This window comes from Taeniopygia guttata, chromosome 8 (assembly GCF_048771995.1).
Source record: "Taeniopygia guttata chromosome 8, bTaeGut7.mat, whole genome shotgun sequence".
Taxonomy (NCBI): domain Eukaryota; kingdom Metazoa; phylum Chordata; class Aves; order Passeriformes; family Estrildidae; genus Taeniopygia; species Taeniopygia guttata.
This window is the reverse complement of record NC_133033.1, coordinates 2,517,628-2,536,556: the sequence shown is the minus strand read 5'-3', so window position 1 is coordinate 2,536,556 and position 18,929 is coordinate 2,517,628. Positions and strand designations below refer to the sequence as shown.

Below are 18,929 nucleotides of genomic sequence, written 5' to 3'. Positions count from 1 at the left end.
GGCTGCCAATATTCTGCCTATCTCCTGGATTGATCCAATACCTTTTCATAGCACAGGCAAATAAACCTTTTAAAAGTTCATTACCAAACCCCCAAACAACAAAAAAACAGCCTCAAACCATGCACATTAACCCTAATTTTTTGGGTACTTAATTGCAGAGAATGGAGCATAGGTTGAAACTCTGCTGAACAACTTTTTTGTCCCACAGAGAATTTTGCTGTAGTGATCCTGGCTCAGGGAAAGGGATGTGTAATTCATTTATATTATCAGATCTTAAATTAATTTAACTTTCAAGACATTTTCAAGGTACTTGTGTTAATATTGTGGAAAAGAGGTTTTTAGAGGTGATGCATTTATGTATTTGTGGGGACACCTCAGTGGGAAAGGGCCATAAAGTCATGATCAGACATGTCTCCGAAGGAATGCTGTGGATCACTGGATTGCTCCTTTTATTTGAATATCCAGAATAATTGGGGTAGAAGGACAATCAGTGTTTGAACTCCAGTAATAAAAATCCAGAAAATGTCCAAACTGAAGGAGCAGCTCCTCCTGATCATCTCTTCTCCCCGGGTTGCCGTGATTTCTTCTGCTTTTTCTGGATAGTGTATCACTTTTATTCTACTTTTCCTGATATTAGCACACTTAAGGCACTGAGGGTTGGAGTTTCCCTAGAGAAAAATTCCAAATTAGGTAGTCCCAGTGGGAAAAGACTGACACAAAATCAGTGATTTCCCCTTGCAGAAAAAAGGGTGTTTAGTGTTAGTAATTACTTACAGAGGACACTTCATGGATATTTTTTCTACCTCAAAGCAGTGTAACTCCCAAAGGAGTAAGACAGCTGATCTTGTGGTGAGATTTTTAGGGCAGTTATGGAATTTCTTTTATTACTTTATTTATTTATATTTCTTTTATTTTTGTTTTCCTCCAACCCCACGGAAGAGGGTTTGGAACTGGATGATGTTTAAGGTCCCTTCCAACCCAAACCATTCTGTGATTTGTTGACAGCTCACCTTTTGGGTGGTACTTCTCTCTGTATTCTTCCCATTAAGTTTAACTATTTGAGAGTACAGTTCAAGTTGCCTTCCCCCTCACCAAGGAACAGACTGGTTGTTTTTATTTGTTCAAACATTTTGTAAATGGGCAGTATTGGTGTAACACAGGTGAGGTCACTGTGAACATTTAATCATCTTACTGTGGGTTTGGTTCCATTTGGTGAGTTACTGAATCCTAAATCTGGTTTTTTCCTGGTAGATAAAGATTTAGACCTAAATACATATTTATATTTATCTTTTGGCAGCTGTTACCCATCCACACTCTGAGATTAGGAGTTGAGCTGGACACTTTTGATGGACATCATTATATATCATCCATTGCTTCAGATGGCCCAGCTGCAACACTTGGTCTCCTGCAACTGGAGGATGAACTTCTGGAGGTAAAAAAATAAAATAGAAAATAAAAATTATGTGTTTCCTGTTTGTTTGACCTTCTTAAAATTCTTCTCTTCATTTCTAGCTTGGCTGCTGTGTGTGCAATAGAATTATTCCAGATTAGTTGTGGAGGCAGAGTTGTGCTTTGGAATTCATTCATTTTCTTCACTGTTCCCTTCCACATTTATGGACAAAATGTCAAATTCTTGTGACCTCTCAGTGACTTCACGGGTATTTTCTCTGAAATGTTTTAACATGAGTATCAAGAATTACAAGGACCGAGATAATATTTGTGTTGAACTATTTGTAGTCCTGTGGCTCAGTCTTTTGCACAATTTGGTTTCAGCTTTTGTGGTGGGTAATCTTTCTGAATATTTGTCACCCCAAAAACATTTACAGCAGTCTTAGGAACAGTGGTTTCAGTTACACAATAAAACTCTTTTGTGGAGTGTTGAAAGATATTTGTGTGTATGAGCAAATACATTGGTTTGTTTAAATGTATATAAAGAGGTATTGGGGCAGCTTTGGAGTTCTCAGAGTCACACCAGACCTATTTTCTCAGGAAAAATAATTATTTGATAAAATGATTCCTATTTTGCGAGTGTGTGTACGTGTACATGTATCTGTTGGTATCTCAGCCTACAAAGTGAAAAGACATTAATTTCTTATTGCATGCTTATACTCCTTGCGGAATATTTTGATATTGGAACTTTTTTTTTAGTGGATGCAAAGAACATTTAATGGAAACAGAATTAGGCCTTCTGAAAATTGATTTGTTAGGTGTACAGCTATTTCGCTTTTACTTCTTCACCCTCTAACATCAAAAATTCATACTGATATCACTAAGACCTAAAACATTTTCTTATTGCTTAATGGAGGAAATCTTGATTCCTGAAGGAAGGGATTAATGGAATGCTGGAAGTGTTGTTTAAATTGCTTGGCCACTAAACCAAAAAAATTTATAGAAAAAGCAATAATGCAGTGCTGTAGAGTAACTTAGGAAACTTTAATTGTGTATATTTAACAGTTTTATGTATTACTCTGTACTCAGAATTAAGTTCACAGGTATGGCCAGACCTAGTGAGTGTAAATTTTTTGCTGCCCTGTAGTTGGGAAAAAGCCCCCAACAAAATAAAAATGTGCTCTAGGGCTAAAGTTGTAAGTGCCAGGTTTAGCCCAGACTATGTTTTTGCAGCCAAGTTATAAATCCCCTTAAATAGGGGTTTGCAGTGGAAAAAGTGACAGCCCCATTCCCCAAACAAGCAGCCTTACCTGGGCCTGATACATTTGGGATTGAAATACGATCAGCAAGGATTTTTTTAGTTTTTTTCAATGTACAGCGAGGTTGAATGTTGATTATTTTTAATGATGTGTTTGAATTATGACAGACAGCACAACACCCCTCCCCTGCCCTTCATTTCAGCTAATTCCATTGTGTTCTTTTTCAGGAGTAAATTGCTTTTTTGTGCCCTTTTGTTGTACAATTTCTCTGCTATTTGAGGGCTGGCTGGCTGATGTGCTGAATGAGTGGGTGTAGGGCACCTTGCCTGCTCAGAGGCTGATTTCTGGCAGCTGCAGGAGGAGAAATGGGAGTCCCCAGGTCTGCTGGGGGGTGCACAGTAGCTCTTCCCCATCCATCACAGGATGCTGAGAAGTGCTGGGAGCTTTCCACCACGCTGCCACTCTTGGAGCATTAAAAAATCCTTACGTGTGGATCCTTCTGCTTAAATAATTAACTAATGGACGAGGCTGATAGCTCAGCACTTGCTGTAATTCTTGCAGAAAATGCCCAGAGCAGTTTGTCTTGCCGTGGTGGAGGCCAGTTCCACCACCCTCAATTTTTCTGCTTGGCTGGGATGTAGAGTGGGAGAGGAACTCTGTCTTTCCCAGCAGTCCAAACTATATTTACACTGCAAAAAGCACAAAATTGGGGCGGAAATAGAAATGATCAGGAAGCAGATGTTGTCTAAAGTGGGATTGCTGTGGAGCCTTGAATAAGATTGAATCCCTGTGATCAGCAAGATCTGGGAGGTTTATGGAGAGGCACAAGTGCACACATACAAAGGTGTGTCCGTGTCTGGTGAATGTTTCCATGCTCTGTTTTCTCAGATCAGGTGTGGGTTCCTTTGCAGTGTGGGTATGGAGGGAAGGGCTGAAGGTAATCCTCAGCTGTGCCTTGGTTTCTGCTGTGGAGGGGCTTGGATGAGGTGCTGGATTCCCAAACCAGTGGCTGCCCTCCAGCACTGTGGACATTTGGTCATGAGAGAGGCTTGAGGCAGCCTAAAAGAAATCCCTGGAGCACACGAGGTGTTGGGATTGAGTCTACAGCAGTAATTGGGTTAAAACCCTGCTCTTTTGGGGCTGCTGTACTGGCTAACACAGGTGATTTATGGCACCTGCTGGCATCCTGCTGTCCTTGTATTTAGGGACACACCTGTGGTGCAGAGAGAGAAACCCTCAGGATATAAAGGTTATAAAATAGGTAAAAGAGGATGAATCCCTCTTTTTTTTTTTTCCTGCAGAAATAGAATCACAGAGTTACAGGATGCTTCGGGTTGGAAGGGACATTGAAGCTCATCCAGTCCCATCTCTGGGACATCTTCCACTATCCCAGGTTGCTCAAAGCTCAGTCCAGCCTGGCCTTGGACATTTCCAGGGATGGGACAGCTACAAAAAAGTGCTACTGCAGTATCCCATTTTTAAAGCACCGTTACCTCTCTATCTCTCTATGTATCTATCTACCTAATCTCTCTATCTCTTTTTTTTTTTTTTTTTCTTTTTCAAAGTCTGTGGTTTAGAACATCCATTTACAATGCTCTGTTATCACTCACAATCTTGAGTTTATGGTATGGTAGGCTTTGACCCTTGTCAGGCCTTTTTGGTTAATTGCTTACTGTAGATGGTTTCTTTCTTACTGTACAAACACTCTCACCTGTTTTCTGTAGGATCTATTTCAGTTTCAGTCACTTCGTTGCATTTTAAATGGGCAAAGTTAGAATCAGAGAATCATTAAGGTGGGAAAACACCTCTAAGGTCATTGAGCCAAACTTCTAAGCTAGTTGTGGTAGTTCTGACTTCAAGTTTTTTGATAGTAGCTCAGAACCTGTATTTGCTTAAAATATTGTGGGGAAAATTAATTCTTTTATCCTTTTAAATTCAAACACATAAGCCTAACACTGAAAAAAGATCCCCAGCAAAGAAACAGGTGAGGAAGAAATAAGAATTCTAGGAAAGGTTTAGGCTTGGAGAAGTGGTGAGCAGAAGAGAAATTAGAAGAAGCTAGAGAGACATGATGCAGCAGTCTTGGGGGTGAAGTTTTACAGTAATGTATATATTCTTCAGAAGCATATGTTAACAAAACCATGCAAGCTGTGCTAGAATTACCAGGTAAAATCAGACTTTCAGGTTCGGGTGGAGGAAAAATGTACGCCAAAAAAAAAAAAAAAAAAAAAAGAAAAAAGATAAAATAATCTGGCAGATATCCTTTAATTCTCTTGGTGTGGATGTGTGGTCCCATTCTGCAGGTTAACGGGGTGCAGCTGCGTGGGAAGTCCCGGCGTGAGGCTGTCACCTTCCTCAAGGAGGTGCCACCCCCCTTCACCCTGGTGTGCTGCCGGCGGCTCTTTGGGGACGGCACCGAGTCCTTGGTGGACGAGCCCCCCGTGGCAGTGTCCCCTCCAGGGCACAAGGTAACACTTCAGCGCTTCTCCTGTCACCCATTTGTGCAGAAGGACTGTAAATTTTTTGGAAAAATCCGCGTGTTTTTCTGGGTTTGCGCGGGTTGGTCCTGAGGATGTTCGTTGTCCTGGGAAGACAAGGTGGGTAAATCACGGAGCTGCTTTGCTGACTCCACATCCCATTCATCATCCCCACACTTAATAGGTGAGTGAGAGCTCTGAATTACACTAAATCACATCCTTGCCACCATTAGCTGATTGCTTCCGTGTACTGAGTAGGTTTTTATAGAACTGGGGTGGAAAAAAAAAAAAAAAAAGATTGAAATTTAAAAGTTTCTTTCCGTCACAGGAGCTTTAAAGTCTCAAAGTAAAGCTTGACACTTGTGGTTGCTCCTGTTTGCAAAAGTATTTGCAGCTTGGCTTCTCATCTTTTCTGATTGCCTGGCCTTTCTATTAGCTGTCTGTGGTTAAATCTTTTATGCTATTTATTTTTTCCTTTATGCATCTAATGGGACAGCTGAAGTTCATCAACGTGTAACAGGTCAGTAATATTCTAACAATTAATTAGACTAATACACGAGTATTTGTGTGCCAGGTTGGGCTCTGATGCTCAAAACATGTAGGCCTGTGCCCGGGGGAGTACTCAAGGCAACAAGCTGGAGAAAACTCTATTCATAATGCTCAGTGAAGTTTTAATTCCATAAAAGGTCACATTTTAGGGCATGTATGCGCCATTAATAATCAAAATATTGAAGGAATAGTGTTCGTATAGAGCTGACAGAATGGTATTTGAACCAGAGTTTTTATTTTCCAGGTGAAACCCGAGGAAGACTTTAATCCTGAGGAGGAAGAAGGGGAATTGGCATTATGGTCTCCTGATGTGAAGGTTATTGAGCTGGAGAAAGACAGAAATGGTTTAGGATTTAGCATTTTGGACTATCAGGTATACTTTTCTGTATAACTAAATGCCAAAAATCCCTTTGATCCCTTGTCTTGCACGGTCCTTAAAATGCTTTGTGATGTTGATTACTGAACAATGGACTTGACACTTGGGCCTGGGAACTGTAGGGAAAAGTCACGTATTTTGGGGTCAATCTATAAAGTATGAAGTGTTCTAAACCTCTGATTGCTAGACATGATAAAGTGCAAAATCTTTCATCAAGCTGCACCCCATAACTCTGAGTTTAATGAGGAAATGTTGGGCAAGGTTGTTTTTTTGTTGTGTTTTCTAACTTAGAATGACTTTTCAGCTGTCAGAGTGGCAAGCAAAGATTCTGGGGTATTAGTTGGAGATTATTATATTCTTAATTGTTAAACTTCTTAGAAATTAACAGACAAGTCTTTAGTTGGAGGGAAATGCTACTAAAATTAATGAATCCGTCTTTCAAAACACTGAAAATTAAATATGTAGAAACTCTCAAAATCTGTAGTCAGAACGAAACGTTCTTCATGTTTCTAGTCAACATGATATATTTTTTTAAGCCTCTAGTCATCATATTTATAAGGAAATAAAATAGCTGGATCTCTCTTTATAATAATATACACATCACATCTGAGTGCTGCCTAAACATTGTAGTTTAATGAAATGTGTTCAACTGTTGTACATAAATGTCAAGTGATATAAAATTCACTTTTTGATACAATAAGGCAGGAATTGGGAATGAATTAGAAGGAAAAAATATTTGAAGTATTATGCAAACCCATTAATTCTATATTTTAGAAGTGCGATTTAAGATTACTGAAAATAGATCCTGTTAGTCATTTTAGCTGACACATGTTGTGTTGCAGTGCCAGCTCTACTCTAGAGTTGCTGGGAGTCTTTACAGAGCAGTAATACACAGATTTGCTTTTAAGTTCTCATATAATCAGAATTAATGAAGGCTTTAATAGCAGGCTTTTTATTTACTTATTCGCAGATGCAAATACACGAGCAATGTTGTGGTACTTTCAGCTAAATTTAAATACATTCTAATCAATTCTAAATGAGTGGTAAACCACTTAATCTCAGATCTTTATAATTTCAAGATATTTATGTATAAAGTGTGTTCTTTTGTTTGGGATTTGCCTCTTAGATCTTTTACACTTTTCATCATCTGCAGATTAATTTTTATAGAGAGATATCTGTGGCTGTGTGTGTGTTTATCTAAATACATCCATCACATCCTTGAGTGCAAGGCAAAGAAAATAAATAATTGTCCATGCTACAGTGGAAGCAAGAAAAAAAAAAAAAAAAGAACTAAACTGTGTGTGGTTCCTGGGAGAGTGTTTGGAATTCTTAACACAGATTTGCTGGGAAGCACAGAATTAGAGCAGTGTTTAATTGTGCCTTAAAGGACCTGGAGACCCTTCTTTAAAACATGAAAGGTGTTTTTTTTTAGGCACAGACTCTTTGTTTTACAAGAGAAAATTCAAGCTTTATAATGGCAAATGATATTGCTTGTGCTGTGTGTCCACTGCTGATCTTGCTGCATTTGAAAAACACAATTTTAAAAAAAATTTTAGGTGTTTTTCAATGAAGATGGGTCTTGCCATGACCCATCTTCATCATCAGTGAGTGACCAGCCTTTCTAGGCTGCCACAGTGTTGATGGAGGTCAGGTGGGGAGGAAAATGCTTTTGAAGGGGAGATTTTCTTGGTAATTAACACACAAGGACTGGCTCTGTCCATTACAGAAATTCAAGGAAAGTTTGGTGTTGCATACCCAGCTTGGTGGAGGTGATGTGACTGTCCTGGGTTTTTAAGATCCAATTATTCCTGTAGCTGTTGGCTGATATGACATTTTACTTTTCCATCTTAAATTTGGTTGTAGAGTTAGATGTTGTGCTGAGCACTCCTGTGGTATATAATTTATAAATTTTGCCAGTTTTATTTCTCAAAACTGGCTGCATGCTCAGCATAAAGGGTGCTGTGCCTCAGTTGTCCTAAATGCTGTGCTTCCCAGGTCATGCTCTGGAAAACAGAATTCATAAAAATTCTTTGTGAGGCAGAATAGGAGTCTGAGTACGTGGAAAACTGAATGCTGAGATCGAGAAAATTATTACTCTGGCATATTAATTTTTAATGGGCTGTCTTTCTAATAATGTTTCATCTATCAAATAAATGATAAGCACATCCCAAGTGACTTGCAGGATATTCCCAGAAATGTACAAGCATAATTCCAATGCCTATATATTTTAATGAACTAATTACAAATTAATTATACCAATTATGCATAATCAATAGTATTTCTACTTTGTCCTGTGTTTTCTTTTGGTTGTCTTTAGGGGTTTAAGCTTAAAATTGAGCTTAAAACTTCCTTTTTTTAATAAGGTTCATAAAACTTTGGGGTAGAGTTACCACTTTTGCTATGACAGGATAGTATTTATATAGGATATTCTTTGTCTTCCTGTGGTCTCCACGTGTATTTCAAAAAAACCTTTTTTTCAGCAACCTTTGAATGCTTTTATTTGTAGTTATGTTGTAGGAAGTGTAAAATTTTAGAGACTGCTGCTCTGCTGGCAGCAAGGTCAGTACTTGGCCAGAGGGGAGGTGGATGGGAAACTGATCCTGTGGATTCTTGAAATGATGGATTTCACTGGATTTTTTTTCTTGTATTTAAATAAGAAACACTGAAGACACAATGAGTTCTTCTGTGTTTTTTTTTCTGTTGTCATCACTGTGCTCCTAGGCCAGGTACTGCTTTTTCTTGGTGGTGCTGTGATGGGAAGGCTGCAGAGGTCTCCTGGCCATTCCAAAGCTGTGCTGCTGAGCCTTCTGGCCAGCTCCTCTGTGGAGTAACACACTCTGCCTCCCTTCATTTCCTTCTCCTCTCACTTGGAGAGGTTGCTCTGCCTTTCACCTCTTCACTAACCTTTATGTGGTGCTGCTGGCACAGGTGGTGCCAAGTGAGCTCTGGTGGGGAGGGAGGGACCCAGGACCTGCTGGTGGAGTGATTTGGGATCAGCTGGGATGGAAAGGGGCTGCAGTGAGTGCATTTCGTGTTCTTTGTCAGCAGACCTGAAAGTATCCAGCCTAACAGCAAATTTGTCTAGCCTGGAACTGATCACAGAATCCCAGAATGGTTTGGGTTGGAAGGGATCTTAACTCTCATCCAGTTCCAAACCCTGCACCTTCCACTAAACCAAATTGCTCCAAGCCCCATCCAGCCTCCTGGCAGAGCTAAGCCATTGTTTTTGAGAGCAATCCCTTTTCCTTAGAAAGAAATTGAAATGTACATTATCAAGTTAAAACAGAGAAGAGATGCTGTCTAAAAACAACTGTGACCCCAGGGCATTTAGAGCAAGAGGAAAGAAAAATCCCAAAAGACTTATAGAGAAAATGAAGAGATCCCAGCAGGATAGAAAGTTCTTTGAGCCCTGAAACAGTGTTTACCAAAGACCTGATGTGTTGCAGGCCAATAGATTCTGTCAGTAATGTTTTACAGAAATATTGGAAAAACCACAGGTAGCTGAATTGCAGATTTCTTGAGGCAGTATTGACCAGAAGGTAACTTGAATGGTCTGATGAGCTTTTATCAAATTAAACAAAAAGCTGAATGGACTTTATGTGGAGCTTAATTTACTGTGCTTTGAAGTCAGAGTCTTTTTAAAGCAGCTGTTTTAGAGTGCATGAAACTGGAGAGGGTGAGGGGTGCAGCGGGGAGGTTTGACATTTTACATAACTCTTGGGAAGGACTGTGAGATGCTGTTTCTCCCTGTCTGTGCTGAGAGATAAGTCCCCAGTGCCTGCTTGCTTTGGCACAGTCCAGCTGCCCTGAAGAGCTGTCTGGCTGAGGAACTCATGGACTCACCTGCTCCAAGTGAAGCAGAAAGGGGCATTTCAGCACTCAGGAGCTTCAGGTTATCCTGAGCCAGAGGAGCAGCGTGAATTGTGCCTGCCTGGGTCAGTGCTCCAGGGATTTTCCTGTGCTCTAGCAATAGGGACCCCACAGCTGCCTTATTCCTGCCTTCCCTTTATTATTAGTAGCAGTTTTTCGTGCTGTAGAACTGTAGAACTCTTTTGCTGCACATTCAGCAGGTTATGTTTTGTCCTTCTCCCAGGGAGCATGGGAAACAATTGTTTTCTCTTTTCTAACGAAATCACTGCATAGTCATTCACGGCAGGAAGTGAAGCAATTTAAGTGTCTCCAAATATCTTTCCTCTTTTCTTTATGCCCCAAACAGGCTCCAGATGTAGAGTTACAAAAAAAAAAAAAAAAAAAAAAAAAAAAAAAGAGAACTGACTTCTTATTTGTAGAAGGTGGTATTCAAGTAGATTATATATATATTTTTATTTTTTTTTACTTTCTTGGTCTGTTCAGCAGCGAGATGCAGACTGGAATGCTTTGACAAGTTGCTGGCTAAACGTTTGCCCTCTTGTGATAATTTGAGCTTTGTCTATTCTTGTGATAAGTTTGTTATGAACAAAGAAGCATATTCATGTCTTTGTTAAACACATTTTCACCTGATCATGTGATGGAAACCTGTGGCTTACTGGCAAAAGCTGCACAGCTGTATTAAAAAGCAGTTTTACAATGGCTATCAGCTTGGTACTGGGAAAACTGATAAAGGCAGCTTTTCTCCCATCTCTACAACCCATCCACATTCATTAACATCAAAGTTCTGTAAGCCTCAGTACCAACTGTGTTGGTACTCATCTCACAGAGGATTTGCTTCTCTCCCCCTATGGGAAAGTTCTACATCCTTTAAATCATATTAAGCTGCTTCATGTGTAAAATAATTCTTAATAGTGTGTCATGAATTGAATTCAGTGTAGCTTTTTGAAAAATTCTCTTGGAGTTCAGCTTAAAAAGTACTTTCCAGGACCTAAGAGCCGGTGAATGCAGTTGAGCACATTCCTGGAGAAGTTTCTGAGGTGCTCACGATTAGTGGATTCCAAAACCTGCAGTAGTAATACCTTGGGAGAGCAGAGACCACTTTAATAAGAAATCAAAGAGATTTCTGTGTATCTCACACGAAAATACAGACAGACCCACTTGAAGAGATCTGGAGGCAGGAAGGCACATTAGGGGTTGGGTATTCCCTGACTCTGGGCTGGAGGGGACCATCAGCAGGACTCTAAATGACAAGTTAGGGAGGAATCTCACAGAGTTATTCAGGTTGGGAAAGCCCTCAGCCTAAGTGTTCCCCCAGCACTGCCAAGGCCACCACGGCCTCATGTCCCCATGTGCCACATCCACAGGGCTTTTAAATCCCTCCAGGGATGGGGAACCACCACTGCCCTGGGCAGCTCTGTCAGGGCTGGACAGCTGTGGAATCCTCTGCTACAGACAGCCTTTCAGGGAAGGAATTTTTCTTTGTAGCCAACCTAAGCCTCCCCTGGTGCAATTTGGCCATTCCCTCTCCTCCTGTTCCTGGGAGCAGATCCCAAACCTGGCAGGAGCTGTGCAGAGCCAGAAGGGCCCTGAGCCTCCTTTGCTCCAGGCTGAGCCCCCTCAGCTCCCTCAGGTATCCTCCAGCTCCCTCAGGGATCCTCCGGCCCCTTCCCGGCTCCCTCAGGGATTCTCCAGCCCCTTCCCGGCTCCCTCAGGGATTCTCCAGCCCCTTCCCGGCTCCCTCAGCTCCTCCTGGGGCTCCAGCGCCTTCCCAGCTCCGTTCCCTTCTCTGGACACACTCCAGCCCCTCAATGTCCTTCTTTTTGTGACCTCAGAATTCCAGGTACCTCAGCAGTGCCCAGCACAGGGGACAGACACTGTCCTGGTCCTGCTGCCACACCAGTGCTGACAAAAGCCAGGTACCATTGGCCTTCTTGGCCATCCAAGCCATGCACAGCCAGGTTTTCCAGGAGAATGCTGTGGGAAGCGGCGTCAAAGGCTTCACAGAATTCCAGGTAGACACATCCACGGCCTTTCCCCCATCCACACTAATCAGGTGTTGTGGTTTTGGCTGGGATAGAGTTAATTTCTCTCCTAAATAGCTGGTGCAGCGCTGTGTTTTGGATTCAGCATGAGAACAATGTTGATAACAGGGTAATGTTTTAGTTGTTGCTAAGTAGCGATTACTCTGAGTCAAGGACTTCTCTGTTTCCCATGCTCTGCCAGTGAGGAGGAGCACCAGAAGGCAGGAGAGGTGATCTGAACTAGCCAGAGGGATATTCCATAGGCTATCATGCTCATGATATATGGTTTATATGATCTATAAATGGGGGGAGTTGGCCAGGAGGGGTGCATCACTGCTCAGGAACAGGCTGGGCATCAGGATCTGTGCACCACTTGTTTTTCTCAGGTTTTATTCCTCTCTCTCTCTTTTTGTTATGTCCCTTTTCATTATATTTATTGGTATTAGCATTGCTATTATCTTTGGCTTTATTCAGTTATTAAAGTGTTCTTCTCTCAGCCATGGGTTACCCCAGCCAAACCCAGGGCAGCAGATTTTGGCTGAGCAGGACCTGCCTTTCACAAAGCTGTGCTGATCCCCAGATCAGCATTCAGTAAAGGACAGAGATTTTCCTAATCCCTCCTTTTGCTATCTTCTAGAGCAAACTGTAGGAGCATCCCTCCTGTCCCTGTGAGCTGCAGCAGCTCTGGACAATACCTGAGTTTGCAGAGAAACTGGAGCATTACTGAAAACATCTGTTTTTCTTTGCTTTGTCACATATCCACGAAATAAATGCTGAGCAGTATTATTGCTATTAACCTTTAGAAATGTTTTCCCTTCTTCCCCCAAATTCTCCAATCTGGTTGTTCTTTTTCATTTCCTGCTAGAAAGAATAGCTTTTAATAAAAACAAAAAACCCCAAACCAAAGAAATTCATTATTATTCCACAGATGTCTTCTGCCTGTGAGAGAAGGCGAGAATTTAAAGGGACAAAACTGTAGCTGGGTTTTCTGTTAACCACTTGGTAAATCTCAGCCAGGCTGAGATAATGTGGATGAGGCTGGAGGAAGCTGTGCTGGCCTGGCAGTGGGCATGTGGAGATGATGGAGCAGTGGGTGTGGAAGAGCTCAGCCCAGACAGCTCAGAATTTGTTCTGAAATGATGAGATTTGAGGTATATGGTGGTGCTGATGGATAAGCATGAAGCACCCTGAAAACTCATGGAAGTTATGAGGTGTTCTGTTTTCTTAGTACCTCACCCTGCTGGAAGATGCTGCTCCCCAAATCCAAGGAATCCTGTTGCATGTGGGATTTTCTGTCCGTTCTCAATGTGATTCACTGTAACCTTAAAATTCTCTGCAACCTTTCTGCCAACCCTCCTACCTGCTTCTTCATCCACCCTGTTCCTCATCCCTGGAAGTGTTCAGGGCCAGGCTGGATGGCATTCTGAGCACCCTGGGATAGTGGAAATTGTCCCTGCCCATGGCAGGGGTTGGGATGAAATGATCTTTAACTTCCCTTTCAACCCAACCCAGTCTGGCATTCTGTGATACTTTGGGCCAAATCACTGTTTGCAGATCCTTGATGCATAAAATCCAGCCTGTCCTCTGTCCCCACTTTTATTTTGCAGCTTTTTCTGCAGCAAGTCTTCCATATTTCATGTGTTTGCTGTTTGCTGTTTTGCGAAGCAAGGTTTTCATGCAGAGGAGAGCTCTGGTTTGTGTAAAATCACATCCTGCACTTCCTCAGACTTTTACCTGTGCAGAGGCTGGCTCACCTCACTGGTGTAAGTGCTGCTGGGCTTTCTGGTTGGATTTTCAGTTCAGGAATTCTTTAAATCTGAAAGCTGATCAAACCCACAACCTGTGTTAGGGCCCACTGAGCACAGGCTGTGTAGGTGATACCATTTATACTTTTTTCCCTTGGCTTGTTGGTATTTTTTTCTTCTTTCCCACGCATCTCTATCCCTTCTTTATCTCATCACACAGTGGCTTTCCTCCACTTCCTTATGAGTTCAGGGATTTTTTTTTTTTCCTTATCTCTGTGGCTTTTCCCTGTAGTCAGCACTCAGTGTGTTTTTTCTGGAGCTGGAAAGTCTGAACGTCTAAGATATTAAGAGAGTCTAATGAATGTAATCCCTGAGACTTTAGCTCTCTCGAGAGCAAATATGAAAGGCGGATAAAACCTCAGATGGATTGAGAAGTTTGATAAATTAAAAGATAGCGACAGGCACCTGAGTCCAGTGCACGGTGACACCGAGAAGGCCCAGGGCCGCTGCCTAGCTTTGATATTTTTGTTTGGGAAGAGCAGTAGTGTTGGAATCTGTGCTATTGGTGATTCCGAGATTGTAGAAAGTCTCTGTCTTTCTGCCCCACTGCCAAAGAAGTCGTCATAATTCATCTGTGCTGGTTTCAAGGCTGTTTATTCTGTTTATCTCTAACATGTTCTGCTGCCCTGCCGCAGCTCTGTCCTGCAGGGCAGCGTGTGGGGCTGTGCCCTCAGTGGGATGGTACAAACATTATATACCACAAACTACCTGTGCTGGATTTACAATAACGTGCCAATATCTGTCACCTACATTGGACAGTGTGTCCCCAGCCTGAACCAACAAAAAAATGCCAACACCGCAGTGAAACATGAAGGGCATGAAGAAGGAGGAAAAGGACAAGGCACACCCAATTCCTCCATCTTGTCCCCTTTGGACCCCTAATCTAGAATCCTAAAATTTTACTTTTGCACCCGTGCCACACTTAATTATTACTTATATCAAACACTCAGAGCTTGTAATTCATCCTGTAAGATTGAAAACTCTTTTCCATGGACAGAGAGGGGTGTTCCTGACCCCTGCCAGGGTCCCAGACCTGCCAGGGCAGCCAGAGGGAATCCCTGGATTACCACACAGTAGTGTGAGGTCTCTTCCCGTGGGGTCCCAGGTCCAAAGCAGCGGGGTGGGGACTGTGCCGTGCTCTCCAGCCCTGCCAGGCTCACCGAGTTCCTTCTTGCTGGGGAAGGCTGATAGGATTTCAGATCCCACATGATGAAAGCCTGCTGTGGGAAACCCATTGTGCCACCTCCTCCTCCTCCTCTTTATTTTGCTGTTCCCTCTCCTCCTTTGGGTGGGGCTCTGTGTGGTTTGTTGCTGGTTTTTTTTCCCCTTCCCTGCGAATTCCTGTTTCTTTGCTGACATTTCCCACAACAGAAGTTTTGATTAATGCCGGCTGCACACCAGAGCTTCTGAAATTCATTGCTTTATTCCCTTACTGCAGATCAATAAATAGTAATGTTTTATTTCCAGTGCTTTGCCTTACATCACAGCAAAGTTCAGCATTCCTCCTTGAATGCTGCTCTGTATTTAAGTTTGTGTTGCTTCAGCACATCAGCCTGCAGTTTATTTCTCTGAGGCTGTGCGTTGTGTAATCTCCTTCCTGAGCAGTCCTGCTGACTGCAATCCGAGTGGAAGAGGCAGAAACAGGTCTGAAATGCTTCGAATTTCACTCAGATGCAATGGATCTAACGAAAACCAGTGGAGCACTTCCTCAGGGATGTTTTTCCAGGCCTTAGAGTGCCTTTGGCAGTTCCTGCGGCCAACTGCTGTAAACATGTTGGCGTGAGTGAACAGAAGGTTTGGACCTCAAGTCTTACCCCTGAAGTGAGGCCACCTTAAGGAGGGAATCAGACCTCACTCACAGCTGGCTCTCCCCCTCTTCCCTGTCTCTTGGAGACACTTTGTACTTTGAGAAGGCACAGAAAAGAGTGCTTGACAGTCTTGGCTTTTGCATCCCATTGGCATTGTTGGGGTCACTGTGGAGGGTAGCTCTGCAAAGGGAACCACAGGCTCTTCACAAAATTGAGAGCATGGATGAGTATTTTGAATAATTTCACAAGGCTGAGCATGCAGGTACATTACTCATGTGCACTTCTACCTTTGTTCTACATAATAGTGAGACAAACATAAAATGCCTCTGCTTCTTTTCACTGTTGATGGGTGTCTTTTCCTTGTTCAGCATCAGAAGTGTTGCGTCTAAGAGTCTTTCAGCCTGGTATCTCATTCACTGAAGAGTTTTAAATATGGATATATGTGTGTTAGACCTGGAAGTGGTCCCATGCAAAATGTAATGAAGTTGGGCTGCTCTGACCTCTGAGCTCCAAGGCGTTTGTTTTGGCTCCCTCACAGAAACCTGCAGTATACAAATTGGCACTTGTAAAAATGTTCAGATAAATCAAAAAATGGCACAGGGGGAAAAAGTTTCAAACTGTTTCTTTTGGGATCCTTGGCCGTGCTATTTTGGATGTGTGTTTTTGTGGCAGCAGGCAGTTTGTTGCTTGAAGAAAGCTGAAATATTCTAGGAAGTCGGGCTAGCTGGATTTAGATCTCAAGTGATGCCAAAACTAATATAGCCTGTAACTAAGTGAGAGTGACTTTGCACAGGGAATGTCAGTCACCCGCAGCTTTGTCTTACATTTTCATAGGAGCCTTTAAAAAAGGCAAAACACAAACAAAACCCCAGCAAACGTGGGAGCTGCTCCCATCCAGTGGAGCTGTAGTTTCAGTGCTCCTCATCCTCAGCCCAGGGAGGGGCTGGATGGATGGATGAGGATTGTCAGAGCTGGGAATGCCTGTGGTGGTGGGAGCTGGGCTGGCCTGGAGTGCCCTCTCTAGGCTGCTGCACACCTCACCTTTTGGGAGGGATAAGGGAACAGCCAGCATGGTTTATTATCACTTTTCTTTCCCAGCAGGACGGGCTGCAGTGGTTCTGTCTCAGGTTTGCTTCCTAAGGCATTCTGAGTGTGGGTGTTTGGTGCCCGTAACAGTCAAAATCACAATAAAGTTTCAGCTTCAGCGTTACACGTAGGACTCTCTTCACTCCTGGGACTCTTAACATTTTAGCAGAGCTCAGGTTTTTAAGAGATTTCATACTGCCCCAAACCCAGGGATCCCAGAGGCAGCAACTGCAGTGGCCCCTGCCTGACTCTCCACTGCTAAATGAATCCAGAACAAACGAGGCTCTGAAAACAAGGAGAAAAATTTGACACCTGGACTCCGGGAAACATTTGTGGGTTTTGATGAGGAGCGGTGGGGAGAAGGGAAAACCTATGGTTCAGCATAGTTAAATATATGGTGTGCTAAGTGTGAATAAATTGTGGCTGTTTTAAACAAGTTCCTAGAGTCTGTGGCTGGCTTGGGCACAGAGGGGAGGACAGCAGCTATGGCACAGGAGCTCCTCAGAGGGGGCTACTGGTGAACACTGTCCTGGGCTGCTGCTGCTGCATGGCAGGGGGCAGCTCTCAGCGTTTACACAAGTGGCAAATGTTACAACATGTGATTTTTCACTTTAAAATGAGCTTTTGGCTTCAGGGGTTTTGTCTCCTCCCTGCTTTGCAGTCCGGTTCTTTTCCTCATTGCTCATAAATGATTCGTTGGTGTAAAGGAATCCTTCAGGAAAGGTAAAAGTTCCTCTTTAAATGTGCCAAGGGCTGTTCATGACGATCTTGGAGGTCTTTTCCAGCCTTAATGTTTCTATGATTTGTGCTCATTTTAACATGGCTAGTTTGTGTGGGATTGTCCATTGCACCCCGCTTGTGTTCTGATACAAAGCCATGTGATAATTTATTGAAATACTGAAATTGTATCACTTCTGGGTTCGGGGGGAGAGTTGCAAACTCCATCACAGAAAACGAGCCTTCACTTTAAAGTAGAGGCTGGAATCTGCTCCTGCCTGCTGGTGACTAAAAATCACTTTGAGCCAAGTAAAATGAGTGTAGAGCCTCAGGGTGGGTGTGCAGTCACACTCTTTGGTAACTTGGAATGGTTCTAGCTGCTCAGTTAACATGGAGGCAGCCCTGAAATCCCACTGTGGGAGTGAACTTGCCTTTTAACTGTACTAACTATATACAAACTCTACCTTTTGCACTTAGTTTGGAAGGAAAGGATCTGTTTTTCATCCTGCTGCAAGCACTGCTTTCTTTCAAAAACAAGACAACAGCCCTCACGGCCCAGTGGCACTCACCATTTAGAAAATGTGGATTTGGTGTTTGCTGGCTTGTTTCAGCAGGTGGTTCTTTAGGGTGTGCTCGGCGTCAAGGGTAAATCATAAGGCAAGGTTTCAAAGAAATCTCAGTGTTCCTTTGGTTTAGAAAAGGAAAGCACAGTGCAATCCACCGTTGTGCTAGAATATTAAATTACGGAGAGAATACGGATATACATGATTACACCTTGAAGTTCAGGGGGTCTGTGCCTTCTTGTGCAGCTTTTGTTGCATTCCTCGTGGCAATCACATCGTGATTCAGCCACAGGTGAGCCCTGAGGTTCTGAGCACTGCTGGTGCTGCTGCTGAGCTCTCACTGTGCAGCTCATCCCACTCTTCTCTCCCTGTACAATAGCTCCCTCTGCTTGAAATCAGCAGTGGAATTGTTTCCTACTTGCCTGCACAGCAGTTTTTAACATGGGCCCCTTTTTTTAAGATCTCTGCTGCTCTTCATGAAGCAATTCCTGTGCACGGCTCGTGCTCATGTGTGTTTTGAAGCAGGGAAAATAACCACATTGTTCTCAAAACTTCTCTGCCTAGAACTGCTTCTTTGCAGGATCTCTCTTCCTTTTGGAACACTTCTTTCAGCTAAATTATCTCGTACCAAAACATGATGATTTATTGAACAAAACTGTTTTTATTTCAGTGGTGAGCTGAAACAGGACTGCTTCTCATCAGAGATGTGGTAGTTAGGCCACTGACCCTGAATAGAAGCAACTGATGGTGAGGTTCCCATGTCCTGCTTAAGGAGTTCTGATCCAGAACCCAGAAAAGAGCTGATTTAGATCAGGCAGAGCAGGGGTTTAAGCCTGGTTCAGCCAGCACCAAAATTATTAGGCCAGTCCTTCACTCACAGAATTTTGTCAGCTTATCTGCATGGGGGTGAATGCTTGGGTTTGTTTCGTTCATTTTTTATCAATATAGCTAAGCCAGCAAAAGTCATATTATAAAAGCTGTTGTGTCAGCAAAGGTGTTGTTTTGCTGA

At 42.8% G+C, this 18,929-nt stretch overlaps 1 protein-coding gene across 5 annotated transcripts in view; it reads left to right on the top strand.

Annotated features, from left to right (window-relative positions):
• PATJ (PATJ crumbs cell polarity complex component) overlaps nucleotides 1-18,929 on the top strand; it is a 140,033-nt gene that overhangs the window by 27,593 nt on the left and 93,511 nt on the right. For all 5 annotated transcript variants that reach the window (XM_030278562.4, XM_030278561.4, XM_030278560.4 and 2 more), the window contains exons 14-16: nucleotides 1,298-1,432; nucleotides 4,952-5,116; nucleotides 5,919-6,047. In XM_030278562.4, the coding sequence (XP_030134422.4) occupies nucleotides 1,298-1,432; nucleotides 4,952-5,116; nucleotides 5,919-6,047 (429 nt within the window). The remainder of the gene's footprint in view (nucleotides 1-1,297; nucleotides 1,433-4,951; nucleotides 5,117-5,918; nucleotides 6,048-18,929) is intronic.